Raw genomic sequence first — 27,702 nt, 5'->3', positions numbered from 1 at the left:
CCACCGGGGTGATGGGGATGAAGAAGAAAGCGCGTGTGCGAGAAGTAGCGCTGATCTCGCGATACTTCGAGTGTGGAGCTGGTAGGGACAGGTAAATAATGGAGAGAGAGCCGGGGAGGGCGGGGTGAATTGTTGGTGTTAGAGGGGGAAATGTCTGTGTTAAAGGGGGTTGGTGGGAGGCACGGAGCGGGGCAGGCCCTGCTGGGTGCTGTATGGGGTCGGCTGGGTGCTGTGTGGGGGTCGGTGCCGCTGGGAGGGCCTGGGCCTGGGCCTAGGCCTAGGCCTAGGCCTAGGTCTGTTCTAGGCCTGGGCCTTGGGCTGGGTTTAGGCCTGGATCTGGGTCTAGGCCTGGTCCTGCTGAGGGCCGGGATGTGTATGTTGTGTTGTGTACAATGTTGCCCTGCATTTCCCCATCCCACAGGATCCATCCCCCCTGCACTCTGGTTATCCCTGCTCCGGGTATGAGGGGCTTTCCTGCTCTGCCATCACGCCCTGCAGGTGAGTGTGTTGCTGGATGGGTTCAATTCACTGCCCTAGGGAGCAAAGGGGGTTGGATGTGCACGATGTCAGCAGTCCCAAGGGCTCAGGGGATGCAGCTGGATGATGTGCTTGGAGCTGGGTCTGAAACTGGGGGAAGCTGGGCCTGGAGCTGGGGGGAAATCTGAGGAAGAAGGGTGGTGGTGGGGAGCTGGTGTTCTTGAGGAAGCCTTGCCTGGGCTTCAGCTCTTACAGCAAGTTACACGGCATGGCAGCTAGCACAAACATCCCTGTTGCAGGTGAGGAGGGAAAAGCTGGGGCTGCCTCACAGCACAGGGTCGGGTGATACACGGGGCTGCCCTGCTGCGTGCCCCTCAAAGCCCCCTTTCCCATGCAGTCCCCCCAGGTCATGGTGAAATCCCACATGCAGCCTGCACCGAGTGCAAGGGGAAGTGAATCTGTCTGCCCGTCCCCTTTGCTTGTGTGGGTTTACAGGAGTGTTGCTATGGAGTGAACATCGTGGCCACAGAATGACCCAATTGGAGGTGGTTATGGGGCTGAGACCCCTGTATCTTCATGCCTATGGGGTGCAGCTGCACTGAGCATCCTTGGGTGCATTGTTCTTTCTCTCCCCTCTGCATTTCTCCTTGCAGGAGAGGTTTCATGCAGGAGCTTGGAGGCTGAGCGGTGCAGTGCCTGTTATGGCCGGTGAGCTATTTGCTGGGGGAGGGGAGCTGGAAGGGAGGGAAGTGGGGAAGAACCCCAAGGTTTGCTATGCACTGTGGGGACTCTCAGAGGCAGGTGGTGGTTGGGCAGTCGAGAGCCTTTAAGGGATGTGAGGCAGGGGGCTGCTCAAGAGGATGTGGCTTCTGGGGCCTTAGTGCTGAGCCTCCCTTCTGTCCCCTCACCTCAGGATGGTTTAGGCGGCTCCTGCAGAAGCCCAGGCAGAGCTCCATCCACACATCGAGCAGCTCTCATAGCACTGCCAGCCACTCACTTCCATCCTCACCCTCGTCCTCCTCCTCTTCCTCTGCTTGGAACTCCAACTCCTCCAGCAGCACCAGCACAGCTCAGCCTGACTGCCCAGCCCCAGTGGATATCATCAGCTCCAGTGACGCACGCTGGGTGAAGAGATACGATGTGTGCATCTGTCATAGTGAGGTGGACCTGGAGTTTGTGGAGGAGCTGGTGTCCTACCTGGAGAGCCAGCCCCAGAGCCTGCGCTGCTTCCTGCAGCTGCGGGACAGCGTGGCAGGCGGTGCTGTGGTGACAGAGCTGTGTGAGGCTATGCAGAACAGCCACTGCTGGGTGATGCTCATCACCCCCAGCTTCCTGCAGGACCCCTGGTGCAGGTACCAGATGCACCAGGCTCTAGCAGAGGCCCCGATGGCTGGCGGGCGAACCATCCCTGTGCTGAAGGACATTGACAGGAAGGATTACCCCAAGGAGCTGAGGAACCTCTACTACATCTACACGGCTCTCAAGGAGAACTGCTTCAGGAGGATCAGGGACACTGTGCTGCGCTGTGAGTACCTACAGCCCGTACCATGGGGGTGGAACGTTACCCCTGTGCCCACACATCCCTCAGTTGGGCTGTGGGGTGCTGGATCCCTGCGCTCTGCTTGTGTGATTAGTTTAAAAGGTTAATTGGGGATCAGTCAACCTGCTAATGGGGCCTGTCTGCTGCCTCCACAGACCTGGAAGAGCTGTGCCGGAGCTCCACGAGTGGGATGGAGTAGTGTCAACTGAGGGCACTTGTGTCTGACCACAACTAGAGGCGTTTCCATGGGCATTACAGAGCAATGGGACCAAGTGGGGCCAGACCCGAAGACCTCTCACATCTGTGCTGGGCTGCCCTCAGCTCTGCTGGCCTGAGGGTTAGTGCTCTATGGGGACGATGCTGGGGACGGTGCAGGTCATGCCAACACTAAGTTACCACCGGGGGAAGCACAGGGAGGGCTCACAAAGGTGAGGATGCTGGGGGTGCCTCCTGTGCAAGCTGACAGCACGATGAGCCTGCGGCTGGACTGTTTGTTATGTGGGGACGTTGTGTTGCACGAACAGAAATGCACAAGTCTTATTTTCGAGCTCCTGGCTGTGCGGCTTGTTTTTTTTGGGGGGGATGGGGAGGGTCCCAATAAAGAGCTGGGGTTGTGTGGGTAGGCCCTGCTGCCATCCTGTCATGGTTTAATAATCACAGCCGTGAGGTGTGATGGTGGCTCTGAGCAGACCCCTGTTTGTGGGCAGCACATGGAGGTTGTAAAGCTTGGACCTACGATGCCGGGGCTCCGTGTTGGGGCTCTATGGGGCTGTGGGTCCTCCGGCCGCCAGGGGGCGCTGTGGCCGCTCCGGCTCCACGCTGTCCCCTTGCGGCCATGGCGGACGGGCCGGCCCCGAAGCGGCGGCGGGATGAGGCCGAGGCGGCCCCGGTCGGCTCCTCGTTCCCGTTGGGCTCCGTGCGGCTGCGGCGGCTGCTGCGGGACTCGGCGCGTGAGAAGGCGGCCTTCGTGCACGGCCAGGTACCGGGGGGAGCCCCGTCCCGGGATGGCGGGGGCTGCGGGGTCCCTCCGTGCTAACGGCTGCGATGCTGCAGGTGGTCGGAGCGGCCGGGGAGGAGACGGACGCCGTGTTGATCCTGGAGAAAACGCCGTTCCAGGAGGAGAAGATCGAGGAGCTGCTGAGGAGACACGGCAAAATGGAGCTGCAGATGAGCAACGACATCTACAGCACGTACCGCCTGCAGCCGCCCCCCGAGCTGAGCGGTGAGTGTTATCCATTGCACAGCACGTTGTACCTGTACAGCTGGTGTTGTACAGCAGGCTTGAAACGAGGAGTTCCAGCCGTAGGATTTCAGCTGCTCCTGCTGTGCTGGCAGTGATTGCAGTGTCCCACCAGGTGGCATTGCAGGGCTGGGAGCTGAGCCCTGCAGCTGCCTTGTGGCTGCTGTGTCTGTGTTGGCATGAAGGCTGTGAACTCTTATCGTAGTTCCGCTGTTGGTGGAAGTTTGTTTATTATCGTTTATCTCCAGCACAGAGACAGTGGGGGCATCGTTGCCTCCCACTCTGCTGCATTGCAGAGCTGTGTCCCTGTGCCACTCCATACAGAACAGGTTGAGCTGGGGCTGGTCTCTCTAATGCCGGCACAGTGTTAACATTTAATGAGAGAAAGTGCAGGCAGGGTAAATGCTGAGTGTGACTGGGACACATCTGGTCCCTCCTGGCAGCTTGGGAGCTGTCTGCTGCTATTAAAAATGTCATATTTCTTCCTATGAAGAGCTGAATTTGTGGATATCTTGCTCGAGATGCTCCCCATTGGCAGTGCTGGCACCCTGGAGCATTTAGCATCAGATGAAGCACGTTTGGGAGGGGAAGGAAGTTGCCCTTTTGAGCTGAGTCATGGCCCAAGAAGGGAGTTGATGCAAGGAATGAAGCTAATAAATGTTAGAATGATGATGAGAAGTTCCCTCTGGGGCTGTGTCCATTGGGAAAAGCCTGGATGTCACCGCAGGGATTTTGCAGCAGCCAAACCCCCCACGTTCAATTTCTTCCCTTCCAAGGGTGAAGCTAAACCCCATCCCAGCCATCTGCCTGCAGCGAGGTGCTCACAGCTGCAGGTGACCCATAAACATCTGCAGCTGGGTCTGCTAATGGCACGGACAGCTCTGGGAGGAGCTGGCTGTGTCTCTCATTAGCAGCCTTCAGGTCTGTGCTTTGTGTGAGTGCGTTTCTCAACGTCCCCTTTGTGCTCGTGGCCCTGGGAGGCCCTACAGACAGCTGGGGTTTCGTGAGAGCTGAAAGCGGATATTTTCTTTCCTCTTTTCCCACCTCCTCGTTTAAGCAACTCAGATGCTGTTTCACCCAGGGAGTAAAGCTAAGGCAAAAACTCCGTGCAATGAAAGCTTGTTTTGTCCTGGTGGTAAAAGAGCCTGCAGGGCTGGGCGAGCTGCTTTGTTTTGTGGGGCACAGAAGAGGCGGGCTGAGAGGTGCAGGTACCTGCAGCAGGACATCCCAGCACCCTGCAGCTGCCTTCCTTGCTCCTACCTGGGTTTAAATGGCAACTTACTTCCGAAGGTGTGATAGCGGAGGAAATCACAGCCCTGCCACCAGCCCAGGCAGCAGGAGCTGCTTTCATAGCAGGGGAAAGATTTTCCCGGTGCCAAAGGATTGATTGCAAAAGCTGGATGGTTTAAGCAATGTGTTCCCTCGTAGCATCCAGCTCCCGGTGATGCATTTGCTCAGCTGACATCTGTTCAGCTTGTGTTTTCCAGCACAACGCAGCCTGGTTGCTGAGAGATGTTTTGTTTCACGGCACCTAAGCCGTGCTCGCATAATTCAAGGGCTCTCATCAGTCTGCACTGGAAGGAAGCTTTGTCTGCTGTGCATGATTGGCAGCTACATGTCACAGCTCCATTTGCAAGCACGTCCTCATGCTGCAGCCTGCAGCTCACCAGCTCGGAGTCTAAAAATGAGCATTACTGACAGACACTGACGCAGGGTGGAGAGACTGTGGGAGAAATGGAAGAGCGTGGAAGGCAGCGGGGAAACTATTCAGTCATGCAGGAAGTGATACATATTCCTGCATTCCCGAGCCCAGCAAGGATCTGGTTTCAGGCAGCAGGAGCTGGAGAGACTTGCATGAGCTGCACCGGAGTCTGCAGCGCTTCCCATGGTTGTGCTGCCACGCTCCGCCTGTCTGCAGGGCCCTCCAAGCACAGCCAGCTGGCTGCTTGAGTATCATAATGAGACTCTGATTAAACAGAAGGCTGGAGCCTGAGCAGTGGGAACAATTGGGCAGGAGCCAGGTGTGGGATAGGTGCAGGAGAAGCAGCAGAGAGGGGAGGGCTGCTCTGAGGGGCGGCAGGAGCTATTGCTGTGCTGTGCTGTGCTCCAGCTCTCAAGAGGTGGTGACTCAGAGATTCTCTTTCCCACACTGCCTGCTGCAGCCAGCGCCCACCACGTCCTCTCCATCCCTGGATGAGAAGCAGCGGCCAGACAGCTTGGCAGAGTCCCCAGCAGCACACTTGGCTTGCCCTGGCATGTGAGAGCTCTTGAAAGCTTTCTCCTTTTCGTGTGCTTTTGTCTCGTTCTGTACTGAAAGCCCCACATGTCTGTGATGGAGCACGGCAGTACCCTTGGGTGGGTTACATGGGGAGATCACCTGGGGCTGCTGTACAGTTGTGGTCATGAACGAAAATAAATGGGAAGGGGAGGGGGTTGTATGTCACTGTGTTTGGGTAGCTTGGCATTGAAAGGGGAAGCTGAGGATGGTGCAGAAAGTTGTATGCAACATGCAAGGTCTTGCAGAGGAAGAACTTAGAAGAGGGATGCACCGTTGCATCCTGAATGCGTGGGCTCGGGCTCTTATCTCTTGCTTTTCCCCATTGCTTTTTTTGGTCTTTTTTAAGCAGGGAGTGGAGGAGCTGCAGCCTCGTCTTTGGGTATTACATCACCCTGCTCAAAGTGCTAATCGAGCCCTGGAAAACAACCTTGTTTGAACATGTGTACAGCGGGAATCGGACCAGACTGCCCTTGTGGTTTGCATTTTCATATTTCATGTTACCAGCATTTTCCTGTGGATTTCATTAAGCTGGGTTTGGCATGGAATGAAAAGACAGAATCTCCCAGTTTGAGCAGCGCTGACCTTAAAAAAACAGAGACCAAAAAAAACCAAAAAAAGACACCCACCCTAAATCCTGGCTTTAAGAACAAATAGATATTTATATTCCACGTCTGGATAGCGTATATTCTATGGAGGGTGAGGCACAGCTGCTTGGTGCTGCTCTTTGTGGCAGCAGCAAAAGCCATCACAGAGCTGGGAAAGCTGCGGGACTTCTGCCCTGTCCTTAGGTCTGATGGCTTCATTTGGGGCCGGGATGTGGTGTTCCCCTTCTGCATTCAGTTGGGTTCCATCAGTAGGGCAGGTGGGGAGTCGTGTCACATTCACCCTCGGGCAAGGAGGGATGTTTCCCAAGTGCTCAACTGCTGTGAGTGAGATTTACTGCTGCCAAGGCCAGAGCTGCCAGGTCAGCGAGGCGCGCGCTGGAATCCTGTTTAATGTCATGGAAAATACACCTCCAAGTTCTAATCTCAAAGTAAACAGGGGTTGTTTTCTTTTAGTGAAAGTAACCAGCTGAATGCTCTCTGGTTGCCAGCTGGTGCAGGGAGCACTGAATCAGCCCTGCGCTCATCCCCAGCATCCGCGGCGCCTTCCAGATGTGTCCCTGTGTCCTTGGCCTCCTGTCCTCAGGGCTGAGCATCCTTATGACTGTGAGCTTTGGGAGCTCGTCCACGTGCCCCGTGTCTCCTCTTTTGGGAAGAGACTCTGTGAGTTAAAGGCCATGTGCACAAGGAGGTTTTGTTCCTGTGTGCTGTGCCCAGTGCAGGGCATGGAATAGCAGAGAGCCTTGCCTGTGGGGCAAAAGGATGACCTGGATATCATGGGGCTGCTCAGTGCCTCAGGCCCTGTGCTGAAAGAGGCTTTCATAGGAGCTGCATTGTGAATGCAGGGAGCTTTAGGGCTTACAGCCTGAATGGAACATGATGCAGCAGTACGGGGTGCGTGGGGCTGGTGGATGGGGCCAGAATGGAATTGCTTATCATGGCAGGATTGTCCATTTCTAATGCTTTTCTTCCTGTATCCCATCTACTGTCTCTTTTGTGGACACCAGCCGTCCCGATACCATGGCAGAGCTCAGCTGCTTGAGCTCATGAGGGGTTGGTGAGGTGCCTGTCTTCATTTTAAAAGCTTTTTGTTCTACTCCTGTTACCCGAATGGAAGATGTTGTCCTAATCTTGTTCTCCAGGAGCAGATAGCTGTGGCATGCCCTCAAACACAGCATAGTTGTGTTCAGAAGGACTCTCCAAGCTGTGTCGAATGGGGTGTTGGCTCCTCAACTGCTTCAAAATCAGGCTACATCATCTTGGAGCTGGATGGGGAGCTGAGCTGCTTCAGACGGGCTGTTTGCAGTCAGGGAGTGGCTGGAGCTGCCTGCCTTGCTGGAGTTCGGGCAGCTGCACTGAAGCTACATGCAAATGGAGCAACAAAACTTCTGGGAGCGTGGGGTGAGGGCAGATCCCTCCAGCTGTCACTGAACCCATGCAGCTCAGGCAGTGCTCTGAGCATAAGCAGGTTCAGCTCCATCCCCCTGCAGCTTCACATCCCCTGTCCTTGCCTGCCAGCCCCGTTAGTGACTGTCTGACAGCGGCTCCTTGTGCCAGCCCTGCTGTGTGCAGCTCATGGGATGTCTGCTGTAGCAGGTGGAGAAAGTTTCTTGATAACATCTAATGAGCCTCAGGTGGAGGAATGAGGAACGTGCTTCTCTGCCCTGGGTAGCACTGCCATGTGCTGTTTCCGTCCCACTTGACTGCACATAAACTCTTCCCTGGGAGCCCCAGATGTGTCCTGATGCTGCTGATACATCTGAAAAGTGAGTGTGGGAAAAGTTCCTCACCGTGTTCTTTTCCACCTGAACTGGAAATACTGGCCCTGGCTGTGCTGTCAGCTCGTCGTGTTCCTTGGTTCAGATGCACTGAGCTCCTTTCCTTGACTACAGAAGGAGCCCTGCCGGTTCAAGTGCCTGTTTGCCATCTGTGTCAGCCCCCCCCTGCTATTTTAATGGTATATTTTTGAAATGTGTTAGTGTGGCATTTATTAGAGGGCAAAAACAGGTTTCTGAGGAGCTAAAGGAAGTAACTCGGGTTTCATCAGTGCTTATAATTCAATAAATATGTTTTTTTGCTTCTTTTTTTCCTAGAGATAAAAGTGACGGTGGTGCACCCTGCCACAGAGAAACACCTTCAGAAGTATCTTCGTCAGGAAGTGCACCTCGTCCGCGAGACCTGGGAGGACTACAAGAACATCACCCTGCCCTTCATCCAGTCCCAGAGCTTCAGCATCCAGGTAGGGCACTGCTGCTTCTCTTGCTCAACCACGTTTGTTCCCTCCATCGTTCATCTTTCTTGCCAGCAGTTGGATTGCAACACCCCTAATTTATAGGAGGCATTTATTCGCTGAAGAAACAAATGAGTGTTCTGTGACAGCTGCCTTCAGAAGCAGCGCATGGTCTCTCTACCTGTTGCACCGAATGTTTGTGAGCTCATTTCTGCATGAAGTAGATGGAAACGTGTTCCTGCCAACCCTTGGGTGCAGCTGCCTTATCTGTGCTGGACGATCTTGGTCTGACCATCAGTCCTCTGAGATCTGATAATGCAGTTTCTTGTCTTTATCTAATTGCTTTTGTCAAAAGGAAGTGGAAATGTGAAGGGTAGCAGAAGTACTGAAGGACAACAGAGGATGCTCTGTTTTCTGCCCGGAGGATGCATTTGTGGCTACTTTCAGCATAATGGTTTTATTGTAGTGGCAGCTTGCAGACATGCTGTATTCCCAAGGCTTGTGCTGGAAAGAGCCGATGACTGCTGATCATACGAGGGAGCAATGGTTTATGGCTCTGCTTATCTTATATGTGAGCTTATCAGGGTGCCCATATGCTGGCACTACTCAAAAGAGATGGTGTGAAAAAGTGAGTGGCAAACTTTCGTTTCCTGCTGAGCTTCCTGCCCTGCTTTTCTCACGGGGTCACAGAGCGCAGCAGTGCCGTAATCTCTGAGAATCTCTCCGGGATGTTATCACTAGGGAGAAAAGAGTGGGAACTTAAGGAAGAAAAGGATCAAGGCTGAAGAGGTTTGTTTGTCCCTAAGGAGATACATTCAGGTCAGTTCACAATGATCTTAAGTTTTGATGAGATTAATTAAACTCCTGACAGAGTTCCCAGCAGGGCTGTCCTTCATCTCGAGCATCTGTTGCAACGGCAGCCACAGAGCCAGCCTGCTCAGTGTGTCTGCAAGGCCAGCAGTGGCTTGGGGCTTCCACACCCCCTGGATGACAGCAGCTTGTAACCAGGACAAGGAATCTTCTAGACATGACGGTGCTTTCTCTGTCATGTCTTATCATGTCAGTTATCCCTGTTTGACAATGGAGACTCGTCTCTGGATGGTGCTTTGCTCCATGGGAGATATTCCTCTGCAGAGTCTGAGGTCCCACATCCTTCTGTTCTCTCTCCCAGCAGCCCAACTAGGAACGCAGGGGATAACCAGAGCAAGGATTACTGGCGATCTGAAGGCTGAAGCTTTAAATACAGAGGAAGAAGAGCAGTGAGCTCCTTTTTAACCAGTCAGGAAACATGATTTGCCCAAGAAAACACAGCCCTCTTGTCCTTGCCCGCAGAGCACTGGCTGCCAGCAGCAGGAGCCCTGTCCAGCCCCAGCCTTACAATCCGCTGCTTCCGTTCCGAATGGAAGAATCAGACAAGTTTCCTTTCCAGAGCTCGTTGTAAAGGTTTCAGGACAGTGCGAGGCATGAGAGGTGTATGGAGGCACTGCCAGGCCCTGCGGGAGCTGAGCTCGGCCTCTGCCGGCCCTGGGGTCTGGCTGCTGGCTGGGAGCATGCGTGAGCTCTGCGGGCGTGATGGAGAACTGCAAGACCCTGTTGGGCAGAATTATCTCCAAATCCTCTTACAAGCAAATACAACCATTTCTGAACCATGTCTCTGCAATGCCTCATCTCCAGCTGTGGCCGATTCTAATGCTCGAGAGGAAAACAGAAATCCCTGAATAATTCAGCGAGGCGGTGGTGCCGTGCCATGCAGCGGGGTCAGAGGGTATCTTTTAACTGAAGTGCCTGTAATAGCCTGGAGTTGGCTGGAGTGTTTTATGGATAATTAACTACAAATGTTGTTGGCCATGAAATTGTTTGGTCTTTTTTTTTCCCCCCACGTTCTGCTTGCAGTGAATACAGACTAATCCCTGAGCCTGGGCTAAACGTGCCTGAGCTTTTTGCTCTGCTGGTTTCTAAATCACATGTTTCTCTTTCAGTGGGTGTATAATATCCTGGAGAAGAAAGCTGAGGCTGATCGAATCATCCATGAAAACCCAGACCCTTGCAATGGCTTTGTTCTAGTTCCAGATTTTAAGTGGAATCAAAACCAGGTTTGTTTGCTACTCTTGTTTTTGAAGGGATGCTGCTTGTTGAGAGTCAATACAGAGGAAACGTCCACTTTTGTGTCACTAATAGCACGTTAGTGGAACTTTTAATAGGGGAATGCATCCTTCCTGTTCACGCTGTAATTAAGCAATGATGTTCCCAGTGATTCAGGGCCTTTTAGGATGTGCTAATTGTGGACACTGCAAAACGAAGCCTGAAGCCTGTCCTCACTGCCGCTGGTTATTTATTAGCTTCACTTTCTCTTTCCTGTATTAGCCCAAGTGCTGTCGTGATGTGTTGGAACTGAAATCCAGCCTCCTGTTTGTTTGTGACAAATTCCTTTGTTTGTGTTTCTGTCAGCCTAAATATTAGGCATAAATCACGCAGATGTGTCGTCCTCCCAATTAACTCTCCTCACACAATATTAAACAGATGGTTGTTAGCTTATGAGCAGCTGCTTAACCCCTCGCTGCAGTGGCCACTTGTTGAGATTCAGAGGTTTTAGCCCAGGCTGTAATCCTAAATTGAGTGGCTCATTATTTCCTTTGATTCCGGCTTGATTCATGTGGCACTTCTATGGCCTGGAGACATCAAGGCCCGCGGCGTGCCTGCAGAGATGAATGCCCCAAGCTCAAAGAAACAAGGCTCCAAGCCTCAGTGGAGTCAAAAAGTCCCCTTGGTGTTTCTGATCCTCAGAACCTCTCTGTGGGTGGCACCAAGGGAAAGTTTGATAGAAACGTAGAAATCAGACCTAAAAATAATCGTGCTGGTGAGCTCTGAGCACAGCACGACTCTGTATTTCTGTGCTGAGCGTGGGCTGGGGCCGGAGGGAGGCAGGAGAGCTGATTTCTGTCTGCTGAATTGCCTGGGGTTATTGTGGGTGAGGACAGGTAAGTGACTGCAGGGCAGTCCATATAGACCATGGATTCCCCACATCAGCTATTGTAAGAACCCCTCGCCTTGTTGCTGTGGGGTAACTGAGCTTTAATTTCCATTGTCTGGCACCCTGCAAGATGGTGGCAGCAATACTCAGTGATCCTAGGACGTTAATTCTCAGCAATGTGCCATCTCTTTCCTCACTCTGAGCAAAGTCTCAGTGTAAATTCTTTCTCTCCAGAGCCAAACTGTGCAGCTCACTGCAGTGTTGAAGACAGATGGGCTTGAAGTTGTAGCCAGATTTTCTGCACCTCTTGCTGCCAGGATCCATACCCCCTTGTGCTGCCTGTCTCTTTCCAGCAAGGGGTGTTGATGCTGTTGTGTTGAGCAGGGTATGTGCATGGCTGAGGCCATCAGTAGAAAGGTTAGAGCTGGTTTTCCTGCCTCACAGGCAGCTGGGTTTGTGCTCAGTAGTGTCTTTTAGGCGGGACATTGCCATAAATGAATAGTATTCAGAGAGAAACCGAACAGGTTTGAATCCATTGTGTCTCAGGACCTAATGTATTAGATGAAACATGGGAACTGTCAGATCAGATCTCATCCCTGCAGCTGCACTTCAGAGCCATCAGCCGTTCACATTTTGACTCATCCAAGCAGCCATAGGCTGCTAAATTAAGTTAGGGTGGTGAGATAGGGCGCCCAGCAGCACTCTGCCAACCTCCCTGCAGCACAGGTTTGCAGTCCTGTCCAACAGCATTGTGCTGTGCTGGCTTAGCAGTTTGCTAAATGTGGATTCACCTGTTGTTGCTTCGGGCTGATGGATGGAGGAGGATTCCCTGCCTGTGTGCTGCTGCTCATTGCCTCTGCCTGCTTTGTGTTGGGAGGTGGGTACCTGAAAATGCTGCAGCAGCAACGTGGCAGCTCGGCTGTGCAGAACAGGCAAGTCCTGGTTAGACATGGTGCTGGACAGTCCCAATTAGATCCTTCCAGCTTTTCTTTTCTCAAACCCACAGGAACCCTGAGGCGTTGCCTGAAATGGTGCAGTACATGACATCACTCGGGGCCTTTTTAGCAACAGGCTTATTTGTTTCAAACAGCAACATACAGATGTTCTAAGGAGAGGGGATGTTTGCTTTTCCCCTGTGAGCCAGCTCTGGTTTGAAGAGGACAAACTGAGAGGCCATTTCTGGAGCTGTGCTGCTGTGAGAGCCGGGTCACACCACGAGAATGGCTTTGTTGGCTGGATGCAAATAAAGGCTTTGTATTCTGAGAGTCCCAAGGCAGAGCTCTTCAAGCATCTTTTGGCACAAACATCTGTTTTCAAATAGCCAGATGGATCGCTTATAACTCTGAAAAGATCTGCTGGGCTATAGATATCCAATCCCTTTGTACACATTGTTTATATTGTTAGAAAGCCACTAACTAAACTGAAGGAGGCAGGGATTAAGTGCTGCAGAACGGGGCTGGTGTTTGCAGGACTTTGGTTTTGGAAACATGGGCAGTTGAAGAAATAGCCTCGAGCAGCTGCTTGCCAGCACACAGTGCAGAGAGCACAGGTAGGTTTGGTGTGAGTGACTCAGCTGCAGAGATTGCTGGAGAGCATCACTATGGGAGCCTGTCTTGTCCTGCTGCCTGTGTGCAGTCCGATCCCTATTCAGGGTGCTTCATCTCTGTGTTTATTATCTCCTGGGCAGCAAAAACTGTTGGATTTTTTGTTAAACATCTGATGATCTGTGGCCTTCTGTTTCACTAAACATTTAATTCACTGAAGTGCTTCCGGAGATGGCAAAGGTCGCTCTGAGCGCTGCGGGGCGGCCGTGTGTCACCATCAGGTGACAGATGAGCACTTGAAAATAGTTATTTATAGAGCTGGAGTGACTGGAGAACGTCCCGCTGTTTGTACAGAGCCAATAGAGGAAGCTTTTCATTCGGAAAAATCTACAGTCACAGCTTTGGCTGCTGGAATTCACTGCAAATCCTCTCCTGAGCACGGAGATAAGCCAAGCTCTTGCTCTGCAGAACGGCTGAGCTCAGCGCTGCAGTTCAGTTCCCTGCTGCCCTATGAGGAAGGTTTAGTTTGCTCTGCACTTGGACAAGTGCTATTGAAGTGTTTGAGGAGACGTTACTGGGGTTTGGAACTAGGATTCCACCCAGCCTGGAGGTTGGTGAAGGAAGTCAGCAGATAAGTGTGTGTGCACACATTGCAACACGGCCCAGACAGCTCTGGACAGTGCTTGAGCCTCCACCTGCTTTCTGTTGTAAGCATTGTCCTTCTCCTTCTCTGTTTCTGCCTCTCCACAGCTCGAAGACCTCTACCTGATCGCCCTCATTCACCGCCGTGACGTGAAGTCTCTCCGGGACCTCACAGCTGAGCATCTCCCTTTGCTGAGGAACATCCTGCAGGAGGGCAAGGTGAGTGCAGGAAGGCACAGAGAGCTGCTGCAGCTCCCTGCCTTGGCTGCTGGCACCTGCAGTGACTGCCTGGTTTTGCAAAGAGCTGCTCTCTGTGTGGACACCAACAGCTGAGTGATGGTTGTATTTCCTTCTTGAGCACCTCCCCATTGTTCCCCTGCAATACAAACCCTATTTCAACCAGCAGCATTGCTTAATAGGTGGAGGTGACTTTCCTCCTTGCATTGCGCCCTATGATATGAGCTGCCTGGGGAGGATGCTGCCTTGTTTTTGCAGTGCTGCTCTGCTGTGTTTTGTGGCTGTGTGATGTGGGGATGCATCACACTGCAGCACCAGGCCCTGGGAAGAGCTGAAAGGGTGAAATGGAGCAGGGTAATGAACAGAGGGCACTTTAAATCCTCTTTGTGCTCCAACTTGTACGCTCTTGAGTCCAGATACGTTACAAGTGTCCTGAACTGCTCCAGGCGCTGAACAGGGCTCGGTGCCTAGCAAAGCATCGAGTCTCCATAGGGCCATGGGAAGCATTTTCTGGTTTCCTCTCCTCCTCAGTTTAGACCCTCATGGGAGATGGTGGGGGGTGGTGTGAATGCCTCCCCTGCCCGTTTCCCTTCCTGCCCAGTGGGCGATGTGTTCTGTGCTTGCCTTACAAGGGTCTGTCTGCTGGGAAACCCCTCCCAGCACTGCCCTGCTTCTCCTGGCCACGCTGCATCAATTCTGGAGGCCTTGGTGGCTTTTCCTTCCTCCTTCAGGCCCTGGGCATCCATTTACACATCACCGTGTGGTGCTGAGCGCTCATGCTGGGGCTGAAGCTCTCCTTCATGGTTTGAGAACAGGAATATATTTCTGCTGTTGTATTTGGCCTCGTGCTGTTCCATCTCATGTCACTGCAGTGCGTCCTAGGAGAAAGAAGCATCTTTTTGGAAGGGGTTGGGGAGGTGTGGATGTGTCTGGAGTCCACCCATCCCTCTGGAGCAAAGCGTTGCTCTTCTTGAAGAAGAAAACACCCTCTTCCTCTTGGCAGCCAGGCTGGGAATGAAATCTGAGCTCTGCCTGCCTTGGAACTGGGGCTTTTTACTGCAGCCAACCAGCTCCTCACCTCTCTCCCCTTCCCAAAGTGTCTGGTACAGCTTTGTCTGCAGTGAGCTCAGACTCGAGCTCATCCTCCTGCTTGTGCTTTAGTAACCTCCCGACCATTTTCTCTGGCTGGTGGCTGTTCCAGGCCATGCTCGGTAATGGGCCGTATAGATCAGCGTGTGATAGTTCCCATCACTGCATTAGAAATTTGGAAAGTAATTGCACCGGGGAAAGCAGAGATTAATTAAGAGATTAGTCAGGGGATTGCAGTGTGCTGAGCAGCAAACCGAGCCAGTGTGTTGGAGTTCGCCGTTGCTGTTTATAGCTTTAATTACACTCGCTGGTAACGGGATCCTGGAACTTGCTGAGTGAGCCGGGGAGATAAGGGAGGAATGGAAAACAATGAGAGCAGGGAGCACGTCCTGTCACAGAGAAGCGGGGCTGGCAGGAAGGGCTTCTGCCCTTCTCTGTTTCCCCACCCCTTACTGCAAGGAGGGAGGAAGCAGCAATCATTTCTCTTTGCCTCTCCCTTCCTAACGGGCTCAGCACTCCTCTGGGCAGTGGTGTGAGCAGAGCTCTCCTCTTGCCAGGTGTTTATTTAACAGCTCCCCTCCATGTTTTCACTGCCTGAACCTTCTCCTCTGGTTTAAGTCCTGCAGACACAATTCCTGATGGCCACAGTTTGGCTGCTGGCTCCATGTTTCTCCCCAAATTTGGGGCTCTCCTTCCATCCCCCATTCCCTGTATTCCCCCTTGCTCCCAAACCCTCACTGACCTGTCTGTGTCTGTAGGAAGCCATAACAAAACGCTTTGGTGTGCCCGGCTCCCAGCTCCGCATCTACCTGCACTACCAGCCCTCCTACTACCACCTGCACGTGCATTTCACCGCCCTGGGCTACGACGCTCCGGGCTGCTCTGTTGAGAGAGCCCATCTGCTGGAGGACGTCATGGACAACCTGCTCCTGGATGCTCAGCACTACCAGAAGCGGGCGCTGACCTTCCCCCTGCGGGCTGACGAACCCCTGCTGAAGAGATTCCAGGAGGCAGGAAGGGTGTGAGCTGCACAGCCCGACGTGGGGCTGCTTTTTGTATCTTTTTATCTCGATAACTCACTGAGTTTGGGTGGGTTTTTGGTTTTTTTTTTTAGTGTTTTGTCGCTTTTTTGTTGTTTTTATACTGGGGTTTTGTATGAAATTGGGGCTGACAGCCCATTGCCATGGAAACTGCTCCTTCTGCTTAAGTCAATTAAAACCTGGATTGGGTAACGCTGGTGCCGTGTTGGTTCTGAAGCAGCCTGGGCTCCTCCGAGGGGCTGCAGCAGGAGGACCCTGCGCCCATCCACCTTCACCCAGTGATCCACACCATGGTGTTCAGCAGAGCCCTGTGTGTCTGCTTCCTCACCAAGGGATGGAACCTCTGAAAGCTGCATGAGTTCTCACTGCCAACCAGGGCTCTGGTTTCTGCTCAGCCGGTAACCAGGGCTGTAATTGCAGGCATCGTGTTGCTGCCCGTCCAGCTGTGTGAGCTCCTTGCAGCACACCGGGGTGGCAGCTTTCCCTTGGCTTTTCCTTCTCATTCTTATTGCTGACTCCTTTGCTCCGGGGGGCAAAAAAAAAAATAAATAACTGCAATTCCTTGTTTCCAGGGCTGCTGTGTAACGGAGCGGTCCTGAGTCACGTCACAAGAGATGCCCGGGGCTTTGTTCTCATCTGATTAATAGAAATTCAGGTCAGGCCGTTCCCTGGTACCTTCCAGCAGCAGGGAGAGGCAGAACGTCTGAATGCAGCCAACTCTTGTCAGATTTGCTTATTTTCCTGCAGAAACTCAGCGTGTGGTTGTTGGGGGGGGGTTTAACCTGCTGGGGGAGCTTTGCCTTTTCTTCCACGTTTCCCACAGCCCCTGCAGCCCTACCCATCCCCTATTCTGCAGCCCTACCCATCCCCTATTCTGCAGCCCTACCCATCCCCTATTCTGCAGCCCTACCCATCCCCTATTCTGCAGCCCTACCCATCCCCTATTCTGCAGCCCTTTCACTGCTGGGATCCCCCTGTAGCCGTCCACCACAATTACACCGTGCTGTCGTTGTGCCACAGCTGGGGACGGGGATGCTCCTCCATCGTTGTGCCTTGGGAGCGTGGAACACAAGCAGCCGTTTGGGATGCGTTGTTATTGCCGGAGTTTTATTGAACGCCGTTTATTGTTTTCAGATGCAATAAACCTCGCGGGGGAACCCGAGAGACTGATGGATCTAAAGATCCTTCGAGCGAGCCCAGCTCCCCCGCCGAGCAGCGGCCTCAGTAATTACCCCCGGATCAGCCGCGAGCCGATGGTAATTAAGGCGCAATTACGGACAGCTGCTCCGCTGCCATCGGCACCGCGTGAGTGTGCGGGGGGTCGCGGCGAGGAGGAAACCCCGGGGCGGACGTTGGGGAGCGGCCAGCATCCAGCATCCAGCATCCATCATCCAGCTCGGAGCCCCGAGCAGCGGATGGGGGTGGGCAGCGGATGGGGGTGGGCTGCTCCGAGCCCCGGGACCCCCCGCGCTGCTCTCGGGGTGGCGCAGCCTGATCCTCCCCCCGCCCCCCCCGGCGGATACGGGACCCCCCCGCTCCGTCTCACGGTGGGTCCGGGCCGCATCCCCGCCCCCGTCGCTCCCCCCGCCCCTTCTCTCCCTCCGCCCCATGGCTGTGTGCGCAGGCGTGCCCGCCCCGCTGCCTGCCCCCCCCGCCCCGCTCACCCGCTGCCCGGCCCTTCTCGCTCCGAGCCCGCACCCCCGGCCGCCCCATGGTGAGTGCGTGGGGGGGGGATGGGGGTCCGCAATGGGGTGAACGCAGAGCGATGCGAAACTGCTTTGTCCCGTTGCTTTTGGAGCTGGGGGGGGTTGGGGTGCGCGGGGGGTGCGGTGCCGGAGGCCGCGATGCGGGGCGGTGCCGGAGCGGAGATGCGGGGCTGTTGCGTTGTGTGTATCTGCGTGTCGCTGTGAATGGGAACGAGAACGGGAGCCACGGAACCCAAACTGTGCCCCGCAAAGCAAAGCGCATCGGCCCGGGCTGTGCCGTGTGTGCCGTGAGGATCCCAGCACGGATCCCAGCACGGATCCCATCGCAGCGCTGCCCGCCGGAACGCGAGGATTCTCATCCCAAAGGGGAACGTTTGTGGGACTTGTGCTCACTGAGCGGTGGTGTTTGGAGAGGTCTCATTGTTCTTAATGGAGAACAAAGCGGTTCTGCCCGTGGGGCTTTGTGTTACTCCTGTATGGCTGCACGGTGCCGCGGTCCGAGGGCAGTGAGATGTTGGGGTTTGTGCTGCAGGTCCCAGCCCTGCTCGGCTGTTGGCAGCTCCAACGCTTGAAGGGCTGCTCTGAGCTCCTGCCGTTGCTACCAGCCGTGGGAGCTGCCGGACTCTTCCTAACGCCTGTGCTTAATTATCTGCATCGTTAAAGGCCGCTGCTCCTCCAGCTCCAGGCGATGTGTTAATAGCCCTCGGTCCCACAGGGATACGGGTGATGAGGGAGGGAGGCTGCTGGGCTCGGGGTGTCCGTCCGTGTGTGCAGGGCAGGGTCGGGGCGGTGACCGCAGCGTCCATCCATCGAATGGAAGCGCAGATTGAAGCCCTTTCCCAGCGGTGCCTCCTTTGGGTTCGGCACTTTGGCTTTTCTCCTCCTCCATCCATCAGACAGAAGCCACCGCCGCGATGAGCTCAGTTGGTTGTTTCCCATCGCGCCCTCCCTGCTCAGTGCCGGCGGCTCCTGGCTGGACCCACGGCCCCGGGATGTTCCTGCCGGTCGCTGTGGGCTCTGGCTGTGTGACAGCAGGAGGAAATGCTTCCACTGCTCCTTCACAGCTCATGGGGCTTGTTCTAGGAAACCGGCGGCTTCTGGGACAGGGGAAAAGAGACAGAAACAAAGGGCCGGATCCTGCGCATCCCTGTTTGCAGCTGCCATCCCATGTGTGTGTGCTGCGGGTGGGACTGGAGGTTTGCTCCGAGAAAGCGAATGGGAAAAGGATGCGCCCAGGTGGGACGGGCAGCTCCGCACCCGCAGCTCCGTCCATTTGGGTTCCTGGAGCAGCCCCGAACCTGAGATCACGCCGTTGGAATTCCTTCAGTGCCACTGGGAGCGGCAATCACTGCGATCACTGCGATCATCACTGCGCTCAGTGCGATCACTGCAATCATTGCGATCACTGCGCTCAGTGCGATCACTTCCAGATGCTGCTCCGGCTCCTCCGGCTGCTCTCCCTGCAAAATGTCTCTGGCCGAGCAGCCCCGGGGAGCTCCTCACCTCCACATCCCGCTGCTCAGCTGCCATTTGGGTTTTGCTGATGGAAAAACCCACTTTTGGCCTTCTCCAAACCACGGCTTTAACAGGGTTATTAAGGTCTTATCCCCCGGCCGTCATTCAGCTCACTGTTGCTTTGCCTTGTGCCCCTTCCTGGGTCTCCCTGCCTTTTCCATTGTGTGGTTGTAGGGCACATGATGCTGGAGACCCACAGCTCTGGTTCTTCCAGTGGCCAATGTGAATGGGAGGGGGCTGCACCCAAACCAAGGGGTGCTGGGAGGCCGGTGCTGCAGCACATCCCTTGTGGCTGTGTTCTGGTTATGACTCTGATCATGATTTTGTTGTTTTTTCTATTAAAGAAAGCGACTCGATTCGCCATGAGGAGGGACGGTGCCTTCCAGGAGCAGCCCGCCCTGATCGAGCCGGGGAGGAACGAGCGGTCGATGAATTAAAGATGGGTGGAAAATGAGCAAAGGGAAACGCAGCCATCAGCGGGACGGGTAGGGAACCCACAGTGCAGCGTGGGGACGGCGGCCTGCCCACAGCAGAAGGGTTTGGGTTGTCTGCTGGGATCACTGTGGGGGAGATTGCTGGGTTTGATCCTTAGGGCTGAGCTGCTCTGGGGAGGTTTGGGGTGATTTTGGCAGCGGGGTCAGGCAGGTTCCTGCACGGTGGGTTTTGTAGATGTTGTGAAACTTGGAGGCGTAGGGAAGAGCAGATGATGTGATAAAAGTGCAGATGGTGCAATAAAAGCTGCTCTTTGCTGGGGGGGTCCTGGGGCTGCTTGAAGCCACCAGCCTGGGGTGGGATGGGGCACGTGCCAGTAGGAAGGACAAAACTCTTATTGGGAGACTGGGAAACGAGCTGCTGGGTTGGTGAGCTCTGATGGGACCCTGCAGCATCCTCCCAGGGTGGGGGGCTGCAGGGCAGGGAGCATCCCCTGGTGCTGCACTGCACAAAGTGCTTTCCAGCAGCTCTCCAGGGGGCTGTTCTCCTTAATGAAGCTTACAGCTGGAGGTACAAAGGCTGGAAGGAGCAGGGGATGGTGTGGGGTCCTGTGTGAACTGAGATGGGTGTAGAGAACTGTGTGCTCATGTCAGCAGTGAGTGGGCTCTGGGTGCTCAGTCTCAGTGGGGTGGCGCAGCAGTTGCTGTGCAGAGGGTCCCTGTGCTGCGGGTGCTTCCCAGCTGTGAGCTGAGGTTCCCCCCCCTCCATCTCCTGGCTGGGAGCGGTGCTTGGCTGCTTCAGAGCAGGGAGAATGTGGGATGGGAAGAAAGGCCCTTTTGTTCGGGTGCCGTGGATGGGATGTTTCGTCACTGCTGGAATTCTTCTTCTTTTTATGTCTTTTTCCCCTTTTTCCCCTCCAAAATTGAATGTTGCCAAACCCAGCTCCGTTCTGCGCAGCGTTTTGGTCCCAATGGCTGCCAGCAGAGCTCCGTGCTCGTGGCTTTTTCCCCATTGGGATGGAAACCTTCCCTGCCCCTCAGCCAGCAGCACCCACAAGGGCTGACTCTGCTCCTGTTCCATTTCCAGTCCCCGTTCCACTCCAGGGCCACCCAAAATCCAGCCCGCACTTGGGAACGTGATGCTGGCGCACACCTGACCCCAACGAAGGAGCCCTGCTGTGGGCTGGGGTTGGCTCCTTACCCTCGCCCCACCTGGCTCCTCGTTATCTGGGTAATTAAGGCTGATGCAGAGCAGCTGTGGGGAAGGCAGTTTCTCTCTCTGGAAAGCAGGAGGGGTGCTGCAGTGCATGGACACTTTGCTCTGGGAGGAATTGGATTTCTTTCTTCTCCAAACTGTGGGGAGGATGTGGAAGATGGAAAGTCTGGGGAAAGCAAAGGGGGCAGAGAGCCCTTGAGTATGTGGTGAGCAGTGCTGGGATGGGCCCTGAGCTGCCCTGGTCTCGTGCTGAGGGTCTCCCTTTTTCCTTCAGCAGAGGAAGAGAGGATGGTCCCGTAGCCCTGCAGCCCCCGGAGCTGCTGCCCCCTCTGCTCGCACCACGTGGAAGGACCGTGAGTACCACTGGGGGGGGGGACACCTGTGGGGTGATGTGGGGCACCATAGGGAAAAGGTCCCAGTGGAGTTACCTGACCCCAACAGGTGGCACTTCTCCACTCTGCAGCCTCTGGCTGCTCCCAGGGCTGGGCGCTGTGTGCAGTGTGGGGCTGGATGTGGGGCTGGGTGTCGCTGCTGTCCCTGCTGGGCACCCTGTCCCTGTGCTGGGTTGGGGGCTGTGCTTTGGTGGCTGATTTTGGAGAGCTGCAGCCCCTCCTGCTGGGCTGTGTGCTGCTTACAGAGGGGTCTTGGCACCTTTGGGGCACCGCCAAGAGGGACGCCTTGTTTTTATGACCTGGAATGTGTCATGGGTGGCCCAGGGGTGAGCACTGGCAGAGCCCACGTTGTTCATTAGTCACAGGTAAATATTATGCTAAGGCTTAGCCTGCCCATAAAATCAGAGCTGCTTCTTCCTATTGTAGTCCTTTGACCAGCTGCTGACAGGGCTCTGGTATCATGAGCCAAGGAAATGCTGTGTTTTTTTTATTCAAGGTCTATTAAGTTTGCTTTAAACATTCTTTACGGCAATTGCTTCTGATGGTGTTGAGCCACCCCATAAAGTCTCTGTCCCAGCCTGGAAAATCCCCATGTGGTGGGTAGGGAAGGGTGAGGAGCTGCTCCCCATTTATTGTTCAGTTTCTTCATGGCACAGTGCTCCCCCCATCACCTCTGTACCACCCCCTGGCTGATGGGATGGTTCTGCTCCCATCTCAGTGTGCCAAAAGCCGCCGTGGAGTTGGGATACGTGCCTATCCCACATCTCCTTTTGGCAAACCACGCTGCCTTCTGTGTGCATCCCTTATCCCCAGAGCAATGAGCATCTCCTCCGGGCGGGCGCTGCTGTGGGAATGCCAATGCCACCCAGCCTGCACCAGCAGCCTGCAGCCAGGGGTACGTGGGGCTGGAGGTGGCTCTTGGGCCTCTCCCTGTTTGGAGCACTGGGAGGTGCTGGGCACACCGTGGTGCCAAGGCAACCAGCTGCCATCTGATGGATTCCTCTGGTGATTGAAGCAGTAAATCCCGCAGAGCTGTTTGATTTCATGTCAGCACTGGAGCGCTGCCCTTCATCCCCACCCCGCTGCTCTCAGTGCCCCTGGGGGGCTGCGGGTGGTCCATTGCACGGTGGTAGGTTGGGGAGCTCTGAGGCTGCACCACCCCTGTGCTCTGCCCGCCTCCATTGGGTTCTGCTGCTCAACCTGAACCTCATTGGGCTGCCGAAGAGCCCCTTTGCTTTGGACCTGTGTGGGTTTGCATGCAGCAGGGCTGCGGCGCTGCATTCAGCTCCTTGCAGACCTTTGGCACTTTGCTGCATCCCGTTTGATCCGTGCTGGGTGTTTGTTGTGCAGCGTTGGGGTGAGAAGCTCTGTGCCAAAGTTCCAGCCTGCGGCAAGGGCGATGCGTCGGCACAGCTTCTAAGCAGGGTGATAACGCTCAGCCCGGGGGTGCTGTGGAGGTAACGCCGTGCAGACATCAAAGAAAAGGGGCTTTTTGTTCATCTCTTTGAGGAGAAACCCCAAATCTCACCTGGGGATGTAGTGGGAGCAGTGAGCATCTGTGTGAGCTGGGTCTGCACACACCGTCCTGCTTTGGGATGCTGCTGTAGGTTGGGCATTGCCGGGCTGGGTTCGTTCCCAAACCCCTCCTTTGTGGCCTTCGTGTGGGGCCGGCTGTGCTCTGCTTTGCTCCCCAAACCACTCTTTGCATCTGCCTTGGGTTGGTTTTGCATAAAGGTCGGCTTGTGCCTACAAGCCTGAAGAGAGAAGGATCACAAAGAGGAGGAAAAAGAGAGAACTATTTAAGAAGAGAGCTGGAATGTAAAAGCAAACAGCGGGCTGAGAGCCTGCTTAGCACTGCTGGAGCATCTCACCTGCAGGGAGGGGAGCCACTTGTGCAGGGCTCTGCTGGTCAGTGCTGGGGCAGGAGCCAACAGGAAAGATATGTGGTCAGTGCTGGCTCAGGGAGCAGCTCTATGGGGCGCCCAGCAATGGGGCATCCGTGGGATCTCATCCCTCCTTTAAATATGTTTCCATTTCGGGTGCCCACGTCAGGTTTCAGGGCTGGTTACCCACTGTTTGCTACCTGTGCTTTATGGAGGAGATATGATTCATCACCAGACAGGTGATTGATAGTGCAAGGAGCAAGCAACACCTTTCCTATCCTTTATCAGCACTGTTAACACGTTTTTATGTGCTCCACATCCTGTCTCGGATTCCAGCTGGTGATCAGGCAGGTGAGAGCTGGGCTGTGGTGCTCCATCCTTCTCTCTTCCATAATCTGTTTCCTGGTGATACCCCAAAGCAGATCCCTGCTGCACCCTCATGCTGTGGCTGCTGTCTGTGCTGCCGTGGGGCTGATAACCCCCCATGGGGACGGGACATCCCTTGGGTGGTGGCTGCGGTGCAGCCCTGGCTGATGAATGCTGCAGGGCAGGCACCTCCACACCCTGCTGGGAGATGTGCCAAGGGCCGCTTGTGCTCTGGGGTGGTAAAATCGGGCTGGAGGTGCCCATCTACGTGGCACAGAGCTGCAGCCATCCTCCAGGGCACTGAGCTTTCCTGTGGGTGATCCCTAAATCTTCTCCCCACGGTGAGTCGATCCACAGACCTCCATAGGGATGTGCTGGGCCACTGCAGCTGGCAGAGCTGCCAGCGAAGGGTTGGGGTCACCAACACTGTGGGGGTGTTCAGGGACCGTAGGGGTGTAGCACTGGGGGATGTGGGCACAGTGGGGTGGCTGGGGATCAGGGGGGTCTTTTCCATTCCCTGACTCACACATCTCTCCCTCCCACCCCAGGTGAGCGGCAGCGGCTGCGATGAGAGCTCCGGCCCTCGGCTGATGCCTGCCCTGCTGATAAAGATGATCAATAAGTCCCGTGAGTGCTCACTGCCAGCCCCTCTCCTGCTGGTGCCCTCAGGGCCGGGGGCTGCTCGGTGGTGGCTCTGCTGGGGTTACAGCACTGGGGCTGGGGTTGAGGCAGGGAGTGGGTGAGCATCGTGTCCCCATCTGCGCTTCCCACAAAGTGGGGTTTCTTTTCCTGTCCTTCCTCTGCCCGCTCAGTGTGGGCTCAGCTCCCCATAGCGTCCCTTGGAAATGGAACTGGGGGATCGGGTGGGTCCTTCATCCCGTCTGTCCTCCCCGGCTGCGGATGTTCACGGCAGTGGAGCTCTCTCCGATGCTGACACCCAGTGGCCGCTCAGTGCTGCTGGGGGGAGCTGTGAGCTCCATGGGAACCCCCCAAGGAGGAAAATCCTCTCGGGTGGGCAGGATGCAGGGCAGGATGCGGTGCAGGATGCGGGGCAGGATGCGGGGCAGGATGCGGGGCAGGATGCGGGGCAGGATGCGGGGCAGGATGCGGTGCGCTGTGTGGCTGAGCGCTCCTTCCCCTGTGCCCCTTCCCTTTCTGTCTGTGCTCGAGGTTCCCACACCTCCCTTCCCTGCGCTGAAGCTTTTCTCTTGGCTCACAGGAGGGAAGATCCTGGGAGTGCTGGCGCTGTTTCTGGTGATGGTGTGGTACTCGATATACCGGGAAGACAGGTATGTACATCCATGGGCTGCGGGCACAGCGTGCTGCTCATCCCATCCCTGGCAGGACATGGACCAGATACCCCACAGCTCTTGTGGTGTCTGCACAGCCAATGGGGCCAGCAGCAAAAACAACCCCCTGCTTTTCCTGTGGGAAGGAGTGGGAGCTGCTTCTAATTTCTCCCCTTTTCAGCTTTTATTTCCCTGTGCAAGAAAACAAGACTGTGTGTCCCATTGGGGAGGTGGAGAGGAAGGCAGCACAGCTCATTGGGAAGTGAGTAATGGGAGGGGGGTCCCTGGGGCACCACGGCCAGGACCCCATCCCTCAGCCTCACCCCCCCACCCCCCCTCATTGCAGCTACACGAGGGACCGCCCGCTCTTCCTGCAGCTGAAGGATTTCTTCTGGGTGAGGACGCCGTCGCTCTACGAGCTGCCCTATGGCACCAAAGGCAGCGGTGAGCCACCGCCTCCCTGAGCATGGGGTGGGAGCCATGTGGGTGTCTGCTTCCCTAGTTTGTGGTCCCTACAAAAGTGGGGGCACATGTAATGGGTCCCCAGCTGCGGAGCATGGGGGGTAGCGGCCACATGGGGATGGGGTGGGCACTGATGTGCTGCTGGGGCTGTTGTCACCTTCCCCTCGCTGTTGCTTTGCAGAGGATGTCCTCCTGCGCCTGCTGTCCATCACCAGTTACTCACTGCCCGAGAGCATCCAGAGGTAATGCAGCAGGGGTTACCCTTGGAGGTGTGTAATATTTGCATGTGAAGTTGTGTAAAGGCATCACCAGAGACCTGGCCAACTTGGCCATTGGGGAGCAGGGATGGTGCATGGGGAGCTCTGCAGTGTAGTCAAGGCAGGGCTGAGACCCCTCTGGGGTTAAAGAAGTGATTGATTCTGAGCTGCTTTTCCCCCACAGCCTGAAGTGCCGGCGGTGCGTGGTGGTGGGCAACGGGCACCGGCTCCGCAACAGCTCCATGGGGGACACCATCAACACCTACGATGTGGTGATCAGGTACAGCCCGGGGTGTCTCTATGGGCCACCCATCCCTGCCCAGTGCCACGTGTCACTCATCACCCACTGAGCAACATCCCCATCCCCCAGGCTGAACAACGCACCGGTGCACGGCTATGAGCAGGACGTGGGCTCCAAGACCACCATGAGGCTTTTCTACCCCGAGTCAGCCCACTTCGACCCTCAGGCGGAGAACAACCCTGACACGCTGCTGGTGCTGGTGCCCTTCAAGCCCATGGACTTCCAGTGGATGGAGGCCATTCTCAACGACAAGAAGAGGGCAAGTGTGGTGGGAAGCCACTACCCACAGGGTCAGCCCTGCCATGGCAGCTGTGCCTTCACCCCCAGCACTGTGGGGATTCACCTCTTAGTGGGAGGTCTCCATCCTCTTCCAGGTTCGTAAAGGATTTTGGAAGCAGCCCCCACTGATCTGGGATGCCAACCCGGAGCAAGTGCGCATCCTCAACCCCTACTACATGGAAGTAACTGCTGCTAAACTGCTCAGCCTCCCCATGAAGCAGCCACGGAAGGTCAAACAGGTAATGGCATGGCTTTGTGACTGCTGAGCAGCTCTGTGCCAAACGTTGTGGGACTGTTAGTGGGTTTCAGCCCAACAGAAGGATGCTGCTGGCCCCGTGTCCTGTGACAGGTTTGGGTTTTGGGATTCTGCCCATGGCTTCTCCATCTTTCCCCCAGAAACCAACCACGGGGCTGTTGGCCATCACCTTGGCTCTCCACTTCTGCGACCTGGTGCACATTGCAGGTTTTGGGTACCCTGACTCAGCCAACAAGAAGCAAACCATCCACTACTATGAGCAGATCACGCTCAAGTCCATGGCTGTAAGTGTCCCCCTGCTGTGCCTGTCCCCTGACGTGGGGCACGGCTCTGGTTTCACCCCTTCCTGCTGTCCCACAGGCCTCGGAGCACAACATCTCACATGAGGCGGTGGCCATCAAGCGCATGCTGGAACTGGGCCTGCTCAAGAACCTCACCTACTTCTGAGGGCACTGGGGCTACACAGGGACACGTCCCACCTCGTTGCCTGCGGTGGTGCTGGAGGAGCCGGTGTCACTGTGCCCATCACGCTGCTGGTGGCAGTGGGGGGGCCATGCCGGCTTGCTGGCCCCAGGGGCGCAGGGAGCCCCTCAATGGGGACTTTTCATATGGAAACACTGAAACTAGTGAGGACTTGGGAGAGATTCTGGGGAGGATGGAGGGGACCCCCCCCCCCCCAGCAGGTCTGGGGGTCACGGCAGGGTGCACTGGAGCCCCCCTCTTCCCCTGGATGCTCTTGCATTTGGGATGAGGAGCCCAAGGAGGGGCTGATGTGTGGGGGTCCTTGGGGAGTCCCAGCCTCCTCCCAGCTGGGCACCCCCAGTATTTAATTCCTCCCTTCTTCCCCCTCGTTTTTTTATTTTCCTTTTACACGCTGGCCCAGCCCCATGCCTTAGTGCTGGTGTGGGGGGCTCAGCCCTGCAGCACCCCTGGGTGGCCCATGGGAGGGTGTGGGGGCAACACGGCAGTGCAGATTAATTTAATTAATTTAAAAGATTATTTATCATGGGGCCTCCCCCCTCTGTGGCCTCGTGCAGGGGGGGGCTCTTGGCTCCTGGGGTGCTGGGGGGGGCTCCCCCCTCCCCAAAGGTGCCTTTTTGTCCCACCATGGGCGCCTTGCTCACACGGGATCCTGCATCCCCCAGGATTTGGGGAAGGGGGGCCCTGGGACCCATGGACCTTGGGGTGTTGGGGGTCTCCTGCTGGCACCCAATAAAGGTCCTGGTGCGTCTGGGCTGGGTGTTCTGTGCTGGGGCTGGAGTGGGGATGAGGGAGTGACTGAGACCCCACTCTTGCCCTGCTGTGTGACTGTGTCCCCATGTCCTCAAGCATCCCTGTGCCCTGCCCCAGTGTCCCCGTGTTCATGTCCCCATGCACACGTCCATGTATCTCTGTGTGTATGCTGTCTCTAAGTCCTCAAGCCTAGTGTTCCCCCCGAGTGTGTCCCTTGGCCCTGTAA

The 27,702-nt window shown here is 55.6% G+C and overlaps 3 protein-coding genes across 20 annotated transcripts; all 3 read left to right on the top strand.

Annotated features, from left to right (window-relative positions):
- The first annotated feature begins 5 nt into the window (after positions 1–5).
- TIRAP (TIR domain containing adaptor protein) lies at positions 6–2,564 on the top strand. 4 transcript variants are annotated; one of them, XM_015884008.2, is made up of 5 exons: positions 61–91; positions 422–498; positions 1,131–1,185; positions 1,391–2,002; positions 2,173–2,564. In XM_015884008.2, exons 3-5 carry the CDS (start codon positions 1,179–1,181, stop codon positions 2,214–2,216), a joined length of 663 nt encoding a protein of 220 aa, XP_015739494.2. In that variant the 5' UTR covers positions 61–91; positions 422–498; positions 1,131–1,178; the 3' UTR covers positions 2,217–2,564. The 4 variants fall into 4 exon arrangements, with proteins under 4 accessions (XP_015739493.2, XP_015739494.2, XP_085382298.1 ...); XM_085526172.1 differs by having other exon boundaries at positions 973–1,185; XM_085526173.1 differs by having other exon boundaries at positions 875–1,185.
- A 274-nt stretch (positions 2,565–2,838) lies between these two features.
- On the top strand, positions 2,839–17,060 carry DCPS (decapping enzyme, scavenger). 11 transcript variants are annotated; one of them, XM_015884004.3, is made up of 8 exons: positions 2,839–2,996; positions 3,071–3,239; positions 8,231–8,376; positions 10,347–10,460; positions 13,633–13,743; positions 15,609–15,869; positions 16,111–16,288; positions 16,463–16,599. In XM_015884004.3, the coding sequence occupies exons 1-7, from the start codon at positions 2,853–2,855 to the stop codon at positions 16,246–16,248; spliced, it is 1,083 nt and encodes a 360-aa protein (XP_015739490.3). In that variant the 5' UTR covers positions 2,839–2,852; the 3' UTR covers positions 16,249–16,288; positions 16,463–16,599. The 11 variants fall into 11 exon arrangements, with proteins under 11 accessions (XP_015739490.3, XP_015739489.3, XP_085382291.1 ...); XM_015884003.3 differs by having other exon boundaries at positions 16,108–16,288; XM_085526168.1 differs by lacking the exons at positions 2,839–2,996; positions 3,071–3,239 and adding exons at positions 7,763–7,903; positions 8,030–8,094 and having other exon boundaries at positions 16,108–16,288.
- On the top strand, positions 17,025–27,477 carry ST3GAL4 (ST3 beta-galactoside alpha-2,3-sialyltransferase 4). 5 transcript variants are annotated; one of them, XM_085526162.1, is made up of 13 exons: positions 17,025–17,146; positions 19,456–19,596; positions 21,033–21,111; positions 23,948–24,026; positions 24,619–24,688; positions 24,870–24,950; positions 25,035–25,132; positions 25,332–25,392; positions 25,592–25,687; positions 25,778–25,967; positions 26,083–26,226; positions 26,384–26,527; positions 26,604–27,477. In XM_085526162.1, exons 2-13 carry the CDS (start codon positions 19,562–19,564, stop codon positions 26,688–26,690), a joined length of 1,164 nt encoding a protein of 387 aa, XP_085382288.1. In that variant the 5' UTR covers positions 17,025–17,146; positions 19,456–19,561; the 3' UTR covers positions 26,691–27,477. The 5 variants fall into 5 exon arrangements, with proteins under 5 accessions (XP_085382288.1, XP_015739487.2, XP_015739488.2 ...); XM_015884001.3 differs by having other exon boundaries at positions 17,054–17,195; XM_015884002.3 differs by lacking the exon at positions 17,025–17,146 and adding an exon at positions 17,481–17,604 and having other exon boundaries at positions 21,036–21,111.
- Positions 27,478–27,702: the final 225 nt, after the last annotated feature.

Source organism: Coturnix japonica, chromosome 34 (genome assembly GCF_054131305.1).
Source record: "Coturnix japonica strain WE chromosome 34, WE-NBRP24, whole genome shotgun sequence".
Taxonomy (NCBI): domain Eukaryota; kingdom Metazoa; phylum Chordata; class Aves; order Galliformes; family Phasianidae; genus Coturnix; species Coturnix japonica.
Note: the sequence above shows the minus strand (reverse complement) of the source record. Positions and strands in the feature narration are given on the sequence as shown.